Raw genomic sequence first — 17,587 nt, forward strand, 5'->3', positions numbered from 1 at the left:
CATTGATTCTTCACCCCTCTCATTTCTTTGTAGGTCTCCCCCTGTCTGAGTGTGCTGTCATGGCTTCTCTTTGTCAACGACACAGATGTCCTAGCAGATGCATGCTGGGCACTCTCATACTTGTCTGATGGACCCAATGATAAAATCCAGGCTGTGATTGATGCAGGAGTATGTAGGAGACTTGTGGAACTCCTGATGTAAGGACTTTAGATCAAGCAAATTTATTTAATCAAGCAAGTCTATTAAACGTTGTCCTTTTACTTGCCGTCGTGTCAGGCTGGCCTTGGCTTTTATTTCTTGCTGAAAGTGCAGGTGTGAATACATTCTTTGGGGCCCAAAGCCACCCATTTTGAACCACATTGCAGGAACAGTGGTTATTATGTCCATATTACTTAAAGAAACAAAGGAATAAATAGAACACAGTGGCCTTGCATCCTGGCAGCCAGACACAACAGTTGAAGACGTGACTATGAAACAAATAACATTTGACTCTGTTAAACTGAAGCCTTTCTTTTTTCCCTTTTTTAGGCATAATGACTACAAAGTGGTATCTCCTGCTTTGCGAGCCGTTGGGAACATTGTTACAGGGGATGATATCCAGACCCAGGTATAAACACTGCTCACTGCAACAACATTTACTGATTCCAGTTTTCACAGTAACTGAATAGAAGTAAATCTCTTTCTTTCAGTCCTCAGCCTTAAGAGGCTTCATAGAGTTGAACATGTATTGTGGGTTATATCCAATGAAAATGTTGCACAAGTAGAACAACTTCTGCTCATACAATGGAACTTTTCCTTCCTCTCCACCCTCTGTGCACCCCACACATTCCCCTCCAAATCTTTTCTGGGGGTTCTCCCTGTCAGCATTGCCCTTGAGCCAGTGCCATCGACTGGACTCATCCACTTCAGCCACTCTCTGGGCCAGGCGAGCTGGGGTAGCACTTCCAGAGACCACCTTCTGCACAGGAACAGGTCAAAGTGCTGTGGACTCACAACTCAGAGTTGTGAGCATCAGATTCACTTCCGAAGACAGTCGTTGCACAGCAGAGCACAGCAGAGCATAAACCACTCGGAGAACAGCTCTGTAGAATAACTACTTTTATTCTATCTACAACTATCATACAAACTATATACAGAGCTAAATGAAGAAGCTGAACTGCGCTGAGTGTCTGCAGCTGCTCTTAGCAGCAACCTTATCTATACAGAGATAACACTCTCTCTCTAACACTCAGTCTCTCTCTTTGATGTGAGGCTGGAGCGGAATAAGTAGTGAGCAGAAACTGCCCCCCTCCTCTCTGGAGAATCAGCAGAGAACATCAGCAGATTCTTGGAATGGGAGGGGTGAAATCTCCTCACTCCCAACACTCTGGAGCAGGTATGGGGGTTGGAGGAGGAGAAGTTCTGTTGTGCAAATAGAACTCTTTCTGCCCATGCAATGACTTCGTTGGATTCAACCCTTTCCCCCCCTTAAACCTCCTTGAGGTTTTGTGCCTTGAAATCCTGTGTTCAGAAAGCCACATTGGCCTTACTCCTGGTGTCCTTGGCCTGCGCTCTCCTTGAAATACTCATGCCTGTGGTTGCTAGTTCCAACTCTCTAGGATACGGCTAAATCTTTAAGGCATACTGTCAGAGCTGCTTCCAGATCCTAGCTCACAGAGGATCACGCTAGCCAGCGATCATTAAATAAAAGTCTTTATTGAGTTACAGTTTCCATTCTCAAGCTGCTGCGTGCAACTCTACGTCTCATGGTTAGATCGGCGAAGCTCCATCTGAGTCTCCGCCCCTTGTACACCAACTTAATATCCTAGCCTTGCTCCACCTTTTCCGCCTGACTGTTCTTCTCTGGGTCCCTCTGCCCCCCGGGGTCTCTTCCTTCCGGGATTCCTCTGACGCTGACGCTGACCCCCCTGACTCTTCTCCCTCCTTTCGGCGGGCTTTAGGACCTGGCTCCCTTTCCGGGCTGCCTACTGCGCCACCTTCCTGTGCATTTGAACTTGGCACGCGCGCCCAACCTTCCACCTTCCGTCTGACCGTTTCTTCGCTCCCCGATGGAGGTGTGGCCACTCCTGACTCGTGCCCTCCCCCCTGTTGTGAGCTGCCAGCGCTTGATCCCTGGCGCCCTTCCTTTTCCCTGCTCTCTGGCGGTGACGCTGGTCCTGATTTCCAACTGCTCCCCTCTGAGTCCCCTCTGGCTCTATCTTCCTGGGGTGTCCCCCTAGGCTCCCCCCTTGCCCTGGCCACTGGTGCTCCTTTCTGTGAATCTTCTGATTCACTGGAAAGACTCGGAGATCTCGGGTCGTCGTCATCACTCATCTTTTCTTCTGCCTCCTCTCCCTCGCTCTCTGTTTCCTCCCTTGCCCTTGCCTCTGCTCCTGAACCCCTGACATCCATCCCCCCCTCGAAGCCCCCTCTTCCCCCCTCCCCTCCTTCCGGTGCGGGATCTGGGTGCTGCCGTGTCAGGGGGACGAATGTCGGATACAGTTCGCTTCCCGTGGCGGGCCGCCATCCGAAGTCTTCCGGTTCTTCCTCCCTGCTCTCGTTGACGACGGTCACCTCCGCTTCCATCTCTGTGCCGCCGTGCTCGAAACCCGGGTCGTCCCCGAAAACGTCCATGTCCGTCTCTCCCTCGTTGCCTTCTGGAGACGTTGCTCGTCCTGGACCCTCCAGCCACCTTCTGCGGAACTGCTCCTCTCTAAAGTCTTTGTTCAGCAGTTGCAGTGCACACATTACATCTGCTCTAAAGTTGGGGTACTGTTGCAAATTCCCATCGAAGTGAGAGACCAGACCGCCTGTTCGTCTCCCCAACCCAATCCCCTCCGGTTTGGGTGTCAGTTGCCCTTGCTTCGTAAGCACTTCCAACCTGACCTGGAGATCCCTGTAGGCGGCAGCTGCGTCCTCCTCTCTCTTCCTGGATGCAAGAGCCTCGGCATTCAGTCGTGTCACTGCTTCTCTGAGTTCCGCTATCTGCTGTTCGGCCGTCATGTTGTCTGCCGTTCGTGAGCTCGCTAGTAGGCACCCGCTTTCTCTCCTCTCCGCGAGGACGTAGATGCCCACGATTTTGTGATGGAGCTTACTGTCGGAGCTGCTTCCAGATCCTAGCTCACAGAGGATCACGCTAGCCAGCGATCATTAAATAAAAGTCTTTATTGAGTTACAGTTTCCATTCTCAAGCTGCTGCGTGCAACTCTACGTCTCATGGTTAGATCGGCGAAGCTCCATCTGAGTCTCCGCCCCTTGTACACCAACTTAATATCCTAGCCTTGCTCCACCTTTTCCGCCTGACTGTTCTTCTCTGGGTCCCTCTGCCCCCCGGGGTCTCTTCCTTCCGGGATTCCTCTGACGCTGACGCTGACCCCCCTGACTCTTCTCCCTCCTTTCGGCGGGCTTTAGGACCTGGCTCCCTTTCCGGGCTGCCTACTGCGCCACCTTCCTGTGCATTTGAACTTGGCACGCGCGCCCAACCTTCCACCTTCCGTCTGACCGTTTCTTCGCTCCCCGATGGAGGTGTGGCCACTCCTGACTCGTGCCCTCCCCCCTGTTGTGAGCTGCCAGCGCTTGATCCCTGGCGCCCTTCCTCTTCCCTGCTCTCTGGCGGTGACGCTGGTCCTGATTTCCAACTGCTCCCCTCTGAGTCCCCTCTGGCTCTATCTTCCTGGGGTGTCCCCCTAGGCTCCCCCCTTGCCCTGGCCACTGGTGCTCCTTTCTGTGAATCTTCTGATTCGCTGGAAAGACTCGGAGATCTCGGGTCGTCGTCATCACTCATCTTTTCTTCTGCCTCCTCTCCCTCGCTCTCTGTTTCCTCCCTTGCCCTTGCCTCTGCTCCTGAACCCCTGACACATACATAATGGCTCGTGGCATTCTTTAGTATCATGCTTCTCAAAATGTTTGAAGTCAGAGCCAACTATATGCTAACTCCACTTTTTTGAGCCTGAACTTCCTCCTCTACAACAGAAAACGTGAGCATATCAATATAGTGAGTAAGCTGATGATGATGATGATGATGATGATTCTAATATAGGTGTATAAATAGGCACTATGTAGCCGGATAGAAATTCAGCATGACAGGAAGGGAAGGAGTGCGTCTCTTCAGTGATGCTCCCAGGGATAGTGTGCTGTTCACCTAGTTGTGGCAGGGAGACTTTCTTTCTGGAATCTGCTCAGGAAAAGTGCCAGGACACACAGTTTGAGAAACACTGTTTGAGCTTGTTGGCTATAGGGTATCTGTGCATATCCTTTTCCCTGATTTTTTTTAGTGCCTAGGAACCAAGCACTATTTGTGCCACTCAACTTCCTTATTTCAGTTCAGCATCTTGGAGTTTTCCAGTCAAGCTTGAGCATGCACCCTTGCTCAGTGTTAGATTGTAAACCTGCCTTTTGAGCATGGTGGTCTCTGATATTTTGAGTAGACTTTCTTTGCATCTCTTGCATGGTGAGCACCTGCATTTGTAAACACATCTTTGTAATGTTCTCCAGAATCCTTTCTTCCTGTCCTTTGCTTACAGTTCTCCAGTCAGTTGTGCACCTGCTGTACAGTGGCAAAACCCACCCTTTGTATCCTTAATGGGCTGCAAGAGCAAGTCTTGTGAGACTTGTTAAATAAAGTCTAATGATAAACAACCCCTGCTTGCTCTTCTTTGGCAAAGCCTGCCACTTCATTGCGGGAGAAATTTAGGCTTTCAAAATAATATTTTCCAATCTTTCACATTTACTTTCTTTCTCACCTTATATTTACAGGGTTAGTGTGTGAGACACCTAGGCTCATGGGTTAGATTTGTTAATATGAAAATGCCTACCTATGCAGTCTTTAACATTATTAACACTTACATTACTTAGAATATCTGCCTCCTCATCAGTGACAGCTTACTTTCCACTAAATCTGAGACGAGAAAGGTATTAAGTGCACCTGTCTTCTCCGTCAAGTTCTTCAAACTCTCATGCCCTGCTCAGTATCTGCTCCTGTCATTGACAGTGCTTTCTGTGCATGGAAAAGGCCTTTATGTTGCCTTTTCTGCCTCTTGCATTCTTTTCGTTTCTTCCCACTTGATTTTATCTTCAGGCAGACCTACTGCTATCTTATTCTCCCCTTTACTTCCTTGAGCTTTCTGCTTTTTCTCAGCTATTCTTTCGATTTTAGATAAGGAAAAAATCTCTTTATTATGCCTTCCTCATGTTTGCTTAAGGTAAGTGTGCATGGAATTTTTAGATCCATCGTTTGGATGCAGTCTAAAATCAATCTCTTTCTTTCCGTTTCCCAGGTAATATTGAATTGTTCGGCTCTGCAGAGTTTACTACACTTGCTTAGCAGTCCTAAAGAATCAATCAAAAAGGAAGCATGTTGGACAATATCAAACATCACAGCTGGAAACAGAGCGCAGATTCAGGTAATGAAGCTGACTGGCTCAGGGGTTCACTTGCCAACACAAAATCAGATTCTTAGATCTATTGCTGTCCATGCAGACTTTGGCAGAATATTACACGCTCTTGCTTGTATCTCATTTGGCATTTTCAGCAGACTTTTATAAATTCAAGATCAGAACTGGAAAATGTCAGGAGAACAGGAGAATAACTCTACTCCTCCCCCCACAAAATATTAGACCCGTTGGAGATAGATGCTCAATACTGTTGAATACAAAACAAAGCAAGCAAACAAAAACCACTGTTGAATCCATCTTTCCGTGATTAGAGTAACCTGCGCCATCCCCCTTTCTGCTGAACTCAAGCTGGTTATCTGGTCTAAACAACAACAAACAAACCTATGGTCACATAAAGCATCCTCAATAAACACACGAGACATAACCGGCTGTCTTCTCAGATAAATTTAGCAGGGGATCAAATACTTTCCCCCCTCACTGTAGCACTCTGTGTCACATTACTATGTTGAAGCAAATAATCCCGATTTTTAAATCTGCTATTAAGACCTTGTTTATTTTTCAGACTGTCATAGATGCCAACATTTTCCCAGCTCTGATAAGTATATTGCAAACTGCCGAGTTCCGGACAAGAAAAGAAGCAGCTTGGGCTATTACTAATGCAACATCTGGTGGCTCTGCTGAGCAGATCAAGTAAGTGCCAGCAAGGTTTCCAAACAAAGATCTTCACGGTGGAAGGGTTGTGCTGAGAGCTGGTGCTGCAAAGTTTCTCTTTTCTCCTGCACTCCTCATCCCCCTTGACCAAAAGATGCCTGCTCTATTCACACAAGTTTTATCATATCTCTGTCAGGAGTGGGGAACCTCTGGTCAGCATAGCTAATGGCCAGAGTTTATGTAGTTGTAGTCCAGCAATATCCGGAGATTTCCCCACTCCAGGCTACACTATTTTGGTCAGCCTCTTCTAAGGCTTCACTTTCTAGAAGAACTGCCCAGATTCTTCATACCACTGAGTGTTATCCACTGGACATGCGTGAGCGGAACACTGTTCCTCTCTCTCGAGAACACTTCGTGCTTTTGAGGGTGTCTTAACCAAGATGCCAGAAGTGGTGCTGCCACTTTGCCAAACCGGATCCTCTTGTTGTCTTGATTCTCAATCCATTGTGCTTTTCAGGTACCTGGTAGAACTTGGCTGCATCAAACCACTCTGTGACCTCCTTACGGTAATGGACTCGAAGATTGTGCAGGTGGCTCTTAATGGGCTGGAAAACATCCTGAGACTGGGCGAACAAGAAGCCAGGCGAAGTGGAACTGGCATTAACCCATACTGTGCACTCATTGAGGAAGCCTACGGTAAGGGGATGTGCTGGTGGGTGACATCCATATTAGACTATCCAGCTTTTGCCTCGTTTCTCATGGTTCATTATGACCTCAAAGTAAATGGAAGACTTTCCAAGCAAAATTGCACTCTTTCAGTGTCGGGGGGGGGGGGAGGACCTACTGTACATTTTCTTGCCCATAATTTTCTTTCTAGTACTCTTCCTTTGTAACAACTTCTGATACTTCCTCAGTTGCCTTTAATTTTCCAGTTCAAGTAGCATTTAGGAACATAAGAATAGTCTGCTGGATCAGGCCAGTTGTCCATCTTGTCTACAAGAGCACTCTCCCCTCTCATGGTTTCCAACTGTGGAGGAAATAGCCACAGATAGCCCTCTCCTCCTTGAATTTGTCTAATCGTCTTCCAAAATCATCCAGATTGTTGGCTATCACTGCCTCCTGAGGAAGCAAGTTCCATAGTTTGACTATATACTGCATGAAGAAGTACCGTATTTTTTGCTCTACAAGACTCACTTTTTCCCTCCTAAAAAGTAAGGAAAAATGTGTGTATGTCTTATGGAGCGAATGCAGGCTGCGCAGCTATCCCAGAAGCCAGAACAGCAAGAGGGATTGCTGCTTTCACTGCGCAGCGATCCCTCTTGCTCTTCTGGCTTCTGAGATTCAGAATATTTTTTTCTTGTTTTCCTCCTCCAAAAACTAGGTACGTCTTGTGGTCTGGTGCGTCTTATAGAGCGAAAAATATGGTACTTTCTTATATTTGTCCTAAATATTCCAACATGCAGTTTCATGGGATGTTCATGAATTCTAGTGTTACAAGGGGGGTGGGGATTTCTCTATGTCTTTCTGCATGCCATGCATAATTTTATAGGCGTCTATCAGGTCACCTCTTATTTGCCTTTTCTCTAAACTAAAAAGTCCCAAATGCTGCGACCATTCTTCATATGGGAGCATCTCCACCCCCTTGATCATTTTGGTGCCTTTTTCGGAACCTTTTCCAACTTGGTTCATTTCTGCAGAAAATGCTGGATACAAAGATAATGGCAGTGCCTCTTTTCAAAATAAAAGCAGAATTTTGGAAATACCTCTTCATATTTGTGGTTGCTTACAGTCTGCAGCACAGGTGGCGCTGTGATCTAAACTACTGGCCTCTTGGGCTTGCTGATCAGAAGGTTGGTGGTTCGAATCCCTGCAATGGACTGAGCTCCCGTTGCTCTGTCCCAGCTCCTGCCAACCTTGCAGTTTGAAAGCACACCAGTGGAAGTAGATAAATAGGTTACAGCTGTGGCGGGAAGGTTTCCGTGCGCTCTGGTTTCCATCACAGTGTGCCATTGCGCCGGAAGCGGTTTAGTCATGCTGGCCACATGACCCAGAAAGATGTCTGTGGACAAACTCCGGCTCCCTTGGCCTGAAACTGAAATGAGCGCCACAACCCCATCGTCGCCTTTGGCTGGACTTAACCGTCCAGGGGTCCTTTACAAATGCCAAAATATAAATATAACCAAAATCTTGCAGTTAGGCTGTAGGCTTAGCTGCTGCACTGGGCACAACATAAAGATCCTCTTAAGTGCATTTTTGTGGATTATAACACTAGAGGGTTTTGTAGAGCATTTTAATATTTCTATACCACATCATTACCTAAGCAGCACCTGCAAAGTCTGAAGTAATGAAGAGGCAGTTGTGGGATGGGATAGCTCCAGTAGCAATGGACACTTCTGCCTTTAGAATCTTTGTGGGGTCTCAATGGAGTCTCCTGGTTTTTAATTGAAGCTACAGTTCAGATAGCCTGGTCTGTGTATCTCGCTCCTTCTTTGCCCCACCCCCTTCTCAGCAACATGCTGAGCTATCCAGGTGTCCACCTGGCCATCTAGGTGTTTGGGGACTCTAGCTACTGTCAGCCCCAACCAGCATGGCAAATGATACGGCGTAATGAGGAATCCACTAATATCTGGAGAGCCGGAGGTTCTCCATCGTTGATAAAGATGAAACAGTGCAGGTGTACCTTCCTGTTCAAGAACTGAGGGGCTCTGTGTATTTTTCTTGCAGGCCTGGATAAGATTGAATTCCTGCAGAGTCACGAGAACCAAGAAATCTACCAGAAGGCCTTTGATCTGATTGAGCACTACTTTGGGACAGAGGAGGAAGATAGCAGCATTGCCCCCCAAGTCGATCTTGGCCAGCAGCAGTACATCTTCCAGCAGTGCGAGGCTCCCATGGAAGGTTTCCAGCTGTGAGGCGCTCCTGTGCGCTGCGTTGCACTTGCCCATCCAGCCCTATTGTAGAGCTCTGAGTTGCCCACAGAGTGGTCCTGTTTTCCATAAACCTGTGTGAGCTCATTTGCTTGCTTTGCACACACGCTTCCTTACAAACACAACTGGAAAACATTTGGCTCTTTGTTGTAGGACGCCACTTCGGTAAGGGCTTACCCTAGCTGCTGTGCCCATCTCTCCAGAGCTTGGGCACTTCTGCCAAGATGTCAGTTTTCCCCAGTGAAGTACACACTAAAGTGGTGTAATCCTAGATTCTAAAACAAGGGTGGAGTTTCCTTTGTGTGTCTGTGTGTGTGTTGCAGTGTTCTTGCTATCGACAAAGAGGATTCGAGAGACTCTTCCTTTCCGGGCACTCTTGGAGTGCCTGTCTCATTGGAGGCTCACGCAGAATTTGGAATGGTGGTGGTTCTGTGTGTGGCAGCTTGGGCTTCTGTTAATATATATATATATGTATGTATACTATATATATACATATATGATACACAGAGATACAGGAAGGAGCTCTCTGTTCCCTGCACTTACAGCCGCCAGTGAATAAGCTGCTCCAGGTTCTTGGAACAATGAACAGTTGACAGCAGGCAGGATTCCTATGCTGCCCTTTCGACTGCATGGGGTTTGTTCTCTTCTGTCTGCATGAGGAATGGAGCCCATCTCTCTGTACCTCCCATGGGGCAGCCAGGGCTCTTTTGAAGATGTCCGAAATCACGTCAGGGATAGAGGAACTGTTCCTGTTCATCTGCCACAGCATCAATTGGCTCCCTCTACATTCAGACTGAAATCTCTTTCAAGTTTTGAAAGTGGTCCTCATTAACATGGTTCCTGCTGAGAAATCCACGCTTGAGTTTTTGTAAACGTCTTGGTTGAACAGGGCTGCCTGTAAATCACATTCTGTTGTAAATTCCTGATATGCTAAAATATTGAAGCAAAGAAGATAACTGGCTCCCTGGGCCACCTCTGCTTACGTGGACTGTAGCTTCTAAGTCAGGCCAGAAAGGGACATCTGGATTCTATAAACTTCACTTAAAGGCACATAGAACGCTCTTATGACTAATGAAATCCAAGTTCTGAAATCATCGGCCTAATATTCTTGACTGACACCGCTCATTTAATCCTTAGTACAGCTGATCTCTGGCCAAACGCCATCATGTCAGCTGTGTCGTTCCGTCTCCGTGTCTGTAGAATGCTCTCTTGACTAGCACCAAGATGGTGGCTCTCCGATACGCTCGGACTGAAGACATTGGATATGAATGCCAATTGTTTTGAACCTCTTCACCTAGTCCAAGGCCAGCCGACTCCGACAGCATAGTCTTAATTTAACTTGGCATCAGCCATTATCAGCAGTGTTGTTCACTCTTTGTGAATGCATGGATCTTGCAGGAGGCTTGCACCCTGTTCCCTGACCGGGCAGCACCTTGAGTCAGTTTGACTTTCCAGGACTTGACCTTCCATTACAAACATTGTGAATACATAATAAATTCTGTTGTCAGAATTGTTTGACAAGATTCTTCATGTTATAATTAACGGAAGAAAACTGACATCGCCTGCAACGAAATATACTTTGTCAACCTGTTAGGAGGTATGGTCTCATCAGTGTTCTTCTGTGTGGCTGACCCTTCTCCTGAACACTTTGTATCTATGTCTGTGCTTTTAGGATGGAAGCTCTCGCAGCTGCCAGTTCTGTCCATTCTTCATCAGCCTCCACCCTCTTAAGTTAACTTCCTTTAGTTTTGTGCTGCTTTATGAAGAAGCATCTTTAGGTTACCATTTCAACTTCAGTTGTTTGTAACTTTAAAATTAGGGCTGGGCTGAGATGGGGGGGCGGGCATGTGTTTTGCAATAAACTTATTTCCCATTTTGGTTATTGTTCTGGGGGAATTTAAAACCAGGCAAAAAAAGTTGGCCCCCTACTATGAGAGAAGGAATCTATGGCCTCTCTCTGATTTGGCATAGTGGGATCATCACGTAACCAAGTCCAGCAGGATTGGCTGGATTGATGTTTAAAAGGGGGGGGGGGGAGGCACCGAAACCGCAGATGGGAGAAAGAATCCACAGTGAACAGGAAGCAAACAATGTGCAAGAAAGGTAAGCGAGGTGTGAGAAGAGTAGTTTCATGGGGTGTATTGTGGGCAAAAAATGAAGTGCAGTCTGGTTGGTTTGTTCTTTAAATTAGGTGGCTAATCTTTATAACAACCTCAATGTTGCCTTTATATCCCATAGTAAACCATGTTTCTTTAAGGGTGGTAGCAGCACTGATGAATAGCAATCTTGTTTCAGCTTCCAGATTTTTTTTGTGGCTGAGTTTTTTAAAGTGTAAATTACTGATGACATGTCATTTCTATAAGATTTGTTTCAAATCATGTACTTTAATTGATAGTTTTTCGGGGGGGGGCAGCAAGCTGCATATTTTGTAAGCCAATTTCAGTGAAGGGTGCATGTGGTACAGAAATGTCTCACATGCACAACCACTGACAGTGTGTATATGTGTGTGCTTACCTAGAGTATATATGCACAGGCACACTCCTCCAACGTGTGTGCTAATGTGTATGTATATATGTATATTTACACACATCCTATATCTTTCTCACACCGAAAGTTTTTCTCCCAAGCTAGTGAGAACGTGGTGCATTGGTGTTCCCGCTAGGAAATAATGAATTCTCTCTTTAAAGGAGTGAATTAAACCATAAATACATAGAAGTGAAATGGAGTATTGTCTTTTTCTTTCATTTTTAAAAGTACGGCTAATGTGGTGCTTCTTTCTGTTAGCTGGTGTGGTGATGTACATACGCAAATCAGAATATCCTGTACAATCCAAAGTTGAGAGACGGCAGGTATGTGGAAGTTGGGTCAACTCTGCGAGATGGAGGTGGCTGCGTAAAAGTTCTGGACAATGAGTTGAAGCGTCAAACCACACTTCCTAAACCTTTGAAGGCTTGCACTATCACATAAATATTATTTCAGTGTTGACCTGCTGCTGACCTGGACGAGCAGAACACTGCCTGCATTTTTTGCTGGGGAGATCAAGGGCAGGAAGGAAATGGATATGAACCTGGCAGAGATTGTGCCTTCTGTCCCTACTAGCCCAAAACTGGTGTACTGAATGCCTCTGGCAGAGAGACCCCCATTGTTGCATATTGGGTTTAAGGGAGACAGCACCCTCGTTCAAATGTGATTTGATTGAAGGAAGCATTTAGGGTCCATACCATAATCTATAAATCATTTCCCAAAGCTATAGAGTGTATAATAATAGCATGAGAGGATTACTTCCTGTTTACTGGGGGGGGGGGGCAGGCCACAAAAGGTAGGGGGAGGAATATATTATTTAAAGATACATATTTTGAAATACGTACATTTAGCCCTGTGCTTTCGGTAGTAATTCTGTATACATGTAGCCCAAGACACCTGAATTAGAATGAAAACTATTTCTAGGCTCTATCAAGAACTGAATTTGTATATTCAGAGATCGTGGCTCTCTTCTTTATTAGAGAAGTTAAAAGTCTCAATAGAAATGCGTAGTATGACATACCCCGCAGTGTTCAAGGAACTTCTTGGTACCCAGAAAAATGTGATATGGTATACATTATGCCCAAGCCAAACTACTGTACTATGAAAGGCTACAGATGATATAATTTTGTAACCCCAAAAGTGGACTGTTTGCCTTGTAACAAAAGCTAGTGATACGTTTTAGACTAAGCAAATGGATCTCTATATGAGCATGTTCCCAAAATGCCACTGAGTTCTACAGGGCAAAGTCAATGGGTTGGAGCTGGAGGTTCAGTTGAGAAAAACCTGCCCTTGCTTGCCAGAGGCTTCAATTAGCAGGAGCCCCCATAACACCCCTGAGTGTATGCCAGGCATGGCCAGACTTGGCCCTCCAGCTGTTTTGGGACTACAATTCCCATCATCCCTGACCACTGGGCCTGTTAGCTAGGGAAGATGGGAGTTGTAGTCCCAAAACAGCTGGAGGGCCAAGTTTGGCCATGCCTGGACTGTATGCCGTTACTTTCTCGTATATAAACCAGGCGAGTTCAGATATATTGCCCTTGAAAATAACAGGCTACTACTGAGAGTAACATCCTCTGCCCTAGGAAGTGGGGCTTTTTAATTTTTAATTCTATGCATCTTACATGGTTATTCAATGCATGGAGTTCTCCTCTGCCATTTTTATCTTCAGAAGAACTCTATATCAAGTGGGTTAATGAGCAATTAGTGGCTCAAGGCTTTTCTTTAAAATATTCCTGTAGTGGCAATAGTGCACCCCAGAGTTGAAGTTGGTGTCTAGTCCTGATCCACCAGTGGAATAACATAGATCTCTTGAAAAAAGGTTGTATTCAATGTAACACTAAGGTAAATATTACACAGGTGTGATGGAACATTCTCCCCTCCTCCCCCTTTTTATTTTACATTTTTATAAATTATTGGTTCAGATTATTTATAAATCACAAGCCATCAGAGCAGTGTGCAAGATAAAATGAGACCAAAAATGCACAATAAAAAACATTTCTACAATGCACAATTAATATTTCATAAAGTATCTGGATTACCTACACTTCAGGAAAAACATTTGTGTGCTATTTTAGCCTATCCTGTGATGGGGACAAGGGAGGGGGGTACATTTGTGTTGCTGGATGAGCACTTTTTAAGAATCTTTGTGTATTATGTTTCTTTTCTCAATGTGGTTTCTAATTAATTTTACCGGTTTCTGTTTTATCATTTTAAGTTGCTTGGAGACACCCCCCTTTTTTTTGCATGAAACAGCAAACAAATGCTAAGAACAATAGTAATCATTGGGAAAATGGAATAAGGATCATGTTGTCTGCATAAGGCATCAGTAGATTTTTTTGACAACCAGTAGGTGGGGGATGGGGTGGGAGGAGAGATAAGAGACCTCCTGAATTACGTAATTTATTCCATTATTTTTAAAAACCTGGCTGGTTAAAGGTCATCTCATGTTGGCTCAAGCTCCACAAAGCTAGTAAATTACAGACCAAGGCATGCCTTGTGATCAGCAGTGATGGGCAGCATAACAAATTGTGCTTTTTACAACCTGCACTCCATCCAACCCCACTTTTACTTGGCCTTAATCTCAAGATTGTGGATTCACACCCTACATTGGGCAAACGTTTCCTGCATTGCAGGGGGTTGGACTAGATGACCTTTGTGGCCCCTTCCAACTCTACAGTTCTATGTTTCTATGCTGTGTGTGCTTCTATGCACAGTGCTTTATGGGGAAAAGACGGGTGAGGGGCCACTAATGATCCATAACCCCTTCCCTTGGCGTCTCTGTTTTTGCCAAATCATATCACAACTTTTCAACAACAGAAAGCCTGTGTCATTTGAGCACTAGTATGCAAGGGACGCGGGTGGCGCTGTGGGTTAAACTACAGAGCCTAGGACTTGCCGATCAGAAGGCCGGAGGTTCGAATCCCCGCGACGGGGTGAGCTCCCGTTGCTCGGTCCCTGCTCCTGCCAACCTAGCAGTTCGAAAGCATGTCCAAGTGCAAGTAGATAAATAGGTACTGCTCCGGCGGGAAGGTCAACGGCGTTTCTGTGCGCTGCTCTGGTTCGCCAGAAGCGGCTTAGTCATGCTGGCCACATGACCCGGAAGCTGTACGGCAGCTCCCTCGGCCAGTAAAGCGGGATGAGCGCCGCAACCCCAGAGTCGGCCACGACTGGACCTAACGGTCAGGGGTCCCTTTACCTATGCATGGTGGCAAGGCTAAGTAGACCCAAACTGAAAGAGTGGTTTGTGCTACATCTTTGCTGTAGCTGTTTCTTACCTACATGGGATTATTTACCTAAACTGCTACAGTCATACCTCGGGATAAATATGTTTCAGGATAAGTATTTTCAGGTTGCACTCCGCGGCGACCTGGAAGTAACGGAGTGTGTTACTTCTGGGTTTCACCACTCGCGCATGCACAGATGGTCAAAATTACACCATGTGCATGCGCGGAAGCGGCAAAACGCAACCCGCGCAGATGCGTTTTACGTTCTGTTCAGGATGTGAACGGGGCTCCAGAATGGATCCCGTTTGCATCCCGAGGTACCACTGTATAATGAACACTGGTTTGAGTGCATAATTGCACCTACCATGTGGTGGTGAGCACTGCAAGGTCATACTGCACTGCCTCCATTGCATCAAGTAGCCATATGGCCGCTGCTGACCCTGGAGGCCATGCTAGTGGATCTATCCAAGTCCCACTTTGACATGTTTGGGCAGCACTTTCGAGGATGAAGACACTTGTCTTTGGAATGATCTTAATGCAACGGTTGTGGCATCTTATGCCCAGCACTGTTTTGTGGACTCTGTTGCTCTTAGAGAGAGGCATGATTAGTGCACCCATTTCTTAAAGACGTCAAACCTGGACCCAATGGTGACTGACAAGTTGCAAATGCCCCATTATTAGTCAAGAGGGTAACAGCTTGAGCAACTGGAGGTAATCGTGGATGATGATTATGTTGGCCCATTTCAATGTGGGTCCACGCCTGGTTTTTGGAAATGGCCTTATTCAGACTAAGGCCAGGGAAGAGTGACTTTGAATACAGTTGTACCTTGGTTCTCGAACTTCTTGGTACTCATACGTTTTGGCTCCCAAACGCTGCAACCCCGGAAGTGAGTGTTCCAGTTTGTGAATGTCTTTTGGAAGCTGAACATCCCAGCACTGCTTCCAACTGAGCGCAGGAAGCTCCTGCAGCCAATTGGAAGCCACACCTTGGTTTTCGAACGTTTTCAGAAGTCGAACGGAATTCTGGAACCAATTACATTTGAGAATCAAGGTATGACTGTATAAGCAATTTTCTGCAGCTTTTGATGCCAGTTTTAAGGAGATTGCTAGGTACCAGGAACACACCTTTATTGTGTTTCTGTTCCTACGTCAGCAACTGATCCCAGAGAGTAGTGTTAGGAAAGTGTTCCAAGGACCCTTGCCAATTTTCCTGTGGGTTCCACACACCACCATTTTATCCCCAAAATTGTGAATACTTCCTTGAAGCCATTAGGGTATCACGCCCATGTAAGTGGGTATAGGATTGAAGTCCTGAATAGTAGCTCCTTTTAGTGCTATCCTCTGTGTTGGATTTAGAGTGCGTGATCCTCAGGGCAAAGGCTTGTCTATTCATGCATAGCCAGACTTTCTGACCTCCGAACTTCCCTGTGTTTATCAAAGACTTTTGAATTGGGCGCCATGTCAACTTCGATGTATGAGTTTTGTGTTCTGAGCACTTGTTCTGCCCTGGAGCTGAATGACATATGCCAGTTATATCCTGAAATAATGAAGATGCCAGAAATTATGAAGTTTAGAATCAAAGGTTTTAGGATGATATCAACAGAACAAAAAACCAGAATTATTACAGATATTAGCATCCCAAAACATTCACGGCTGGTAGATGATATGAGAGCAAGCGGTAGCGTCTACATTCCATTACTGCTGTTTCAAAGCGTTAGGTCACATACCATTAAGCTATCTGTGCTATCACCGTGTATGTGGGGGCGGGGGGAGAGAGAGAGAGAGATTCCTATGTATGCTATTAGTCACTCAAGGTGAATTCAATACCTTGCTTCAACAAGCCTATCGACCAATACAGAAGGTGCAATGAATATTTTAATACATACAGTAACTGAACGGAATTGGATACTGTATTTAGCTTTCTTTGAAACTGGATAGTTACTGGATACTAGCAAAATATGAAATCTTCATAGGATTACCACAAAATAATTTTATTTTCTGGAAGCTCGGAAGCAACCCTTGACTAATGAATATGCCTTCCCTCCAGCCCCTCCTCCTCCTCTATAATTAAAAGATATACATCTTGTGCCTTCTGAAGTATTGTCCTTCCTCTTGACTATGGTTTGGCAGAGACACTCTGAGCAGCCTCCTCTCTCCAGCGAGCTTTTTTCTCCAGATTCTGGCTCGTCAGGGATTCGTGCCTCTCCACAGCCTGCAGCAAAGAAGAGACCACAGACGCATGCAAGGAAAGTAACCATGTGACTATACATTATTTTGGCTTTAGGTGTGATTCCTGGAAGGTAACCCATAAGTAAGTTGCGGGTTTGCTGTATGAAGACTTGAAAGGCTTTTTAGACTCCAGGACTTGTGACATGACCACTCAATGGAAGACTGCGCACTACTTGAAGGACTACAAGACTTGAACCCAGACTGTTTGGTTCTATGTCAGACAGGTTAATTTCTTTATTTCAGGAAACAAATAATGATAACAGGACGAAGAGCCTCCATATATATCCTCTCCTGCTCACCTTAAGAGCCTAACAGATAACAGCAGAGCTTTCAAGAAAACGCAGAAAAGAGTAACTAAGCATCAAGAAATGGAGGTGCCAAACATGATGCTATAATCCTGTCTGCCAGTGGGGGCCATTTCAATCCCTCTCCATATTGCAGTTTCCAGCTAACATTACAGTACCGTATTTTTCCCTCCATAAGGCGCACCTAGTTTTTTGGGGGGGGAATCAAGAAAAAAAATCTTATTCCCCTCCCCCAGCCCCAAAGAGCAAAGAAGCCAAGACAGCGAGCGGGATCCATCCCGCTGGCTGTCTTGGCTTCCTCTTTAGCCGCGCGCAACCACTCCAGCGCAAGGTCCCGCTGCGCTCCAAAGGCTTCA

At 45.9% G+C, this 17,587-nt stretch overlaps 2 protein-coding genes and 1 long non-coding RNA gene across 3 annotated transcripts in view; 1 reads left to right on the forward strand and 2 right to left on the reverse strand.

The window, feature by feature from the left end:
* Positions 1-11,671, forward strand: part of KPNA1 (karyopherin subunit alpha 1) — a 35,143-nt gene extending 23,472 nt beyond the window's left edge. Inside the window, exons 9-14 of the mRNA XM_080987165.1 lie at positions 34-197; positions 529-607; positions 5,256-5,381; positions 5,935-6,062; positions 6,541-6,719; positions 8,748-11,671. Of these exons, the coding sequence (XP_080843291.1) occupies positions 34-197; positions 529-607; positions 5,256-5,381; positions 5,935-6,062; positions 6,541-6,719; positions 8,748-8,935 (864 nt within the window). The 3' untranslated portion in view covers positions 8,936-11,671. The remainder of the gene's footprint in view (positions 1-33; positions 198-528; positions 608-5,255; positions 5,382-5,934; positions 6,063-6,540; positions 6,720-8,747) is intronic.
* Positions 11,672-13,038: 1,367 nt separating this feature from the next.
* The window catches only part of LOC308466480, a 62,738-nt gene continuing 58,189 nt past the window's right edge, over positions 13,039-17,587 (reverse strand). Inside the window, exon 2 of the long non-coding RNA XR_013980837.1 lies at positions 13,039-14,349. This is a non-coding gene — a long non-coding RNA (uncharacterized lncRNA). The remainder of the gene's footprint in view (positions 14,350-17,587) is intronic.
* Positions 16,259-17,587, reverse strand: part of FAM162A (family with sequence similarity 162 member A) — a 178,003-nt gene continuing 176,674 nt past the window's right edge. The window contains exon 6 of the mRNA XM_080987273.1: positions 16,259-16,909. Coding sequence (XP_080843399.1) covers positions 16,814-16,909 — 96 coding nt within the window. The 3' untranslated portion in view covers positions 16,259-16,813. The remainder of the gene's footprint in view (positions 16,910-17,587) is intronic.

Source organism: Podarcis pityusensis (assembly GCF_964106645.2).
Source record: "Podarcis pityusensis genome assembly, chromosome: 17".
Taxonomy (NCBI): domain Eukaryota; kingdom Metazoa; phylum Chordata; class Lepidosauria; order Squamata; family Lacertidae; genus Podarcis; species Podarcis pityusensis.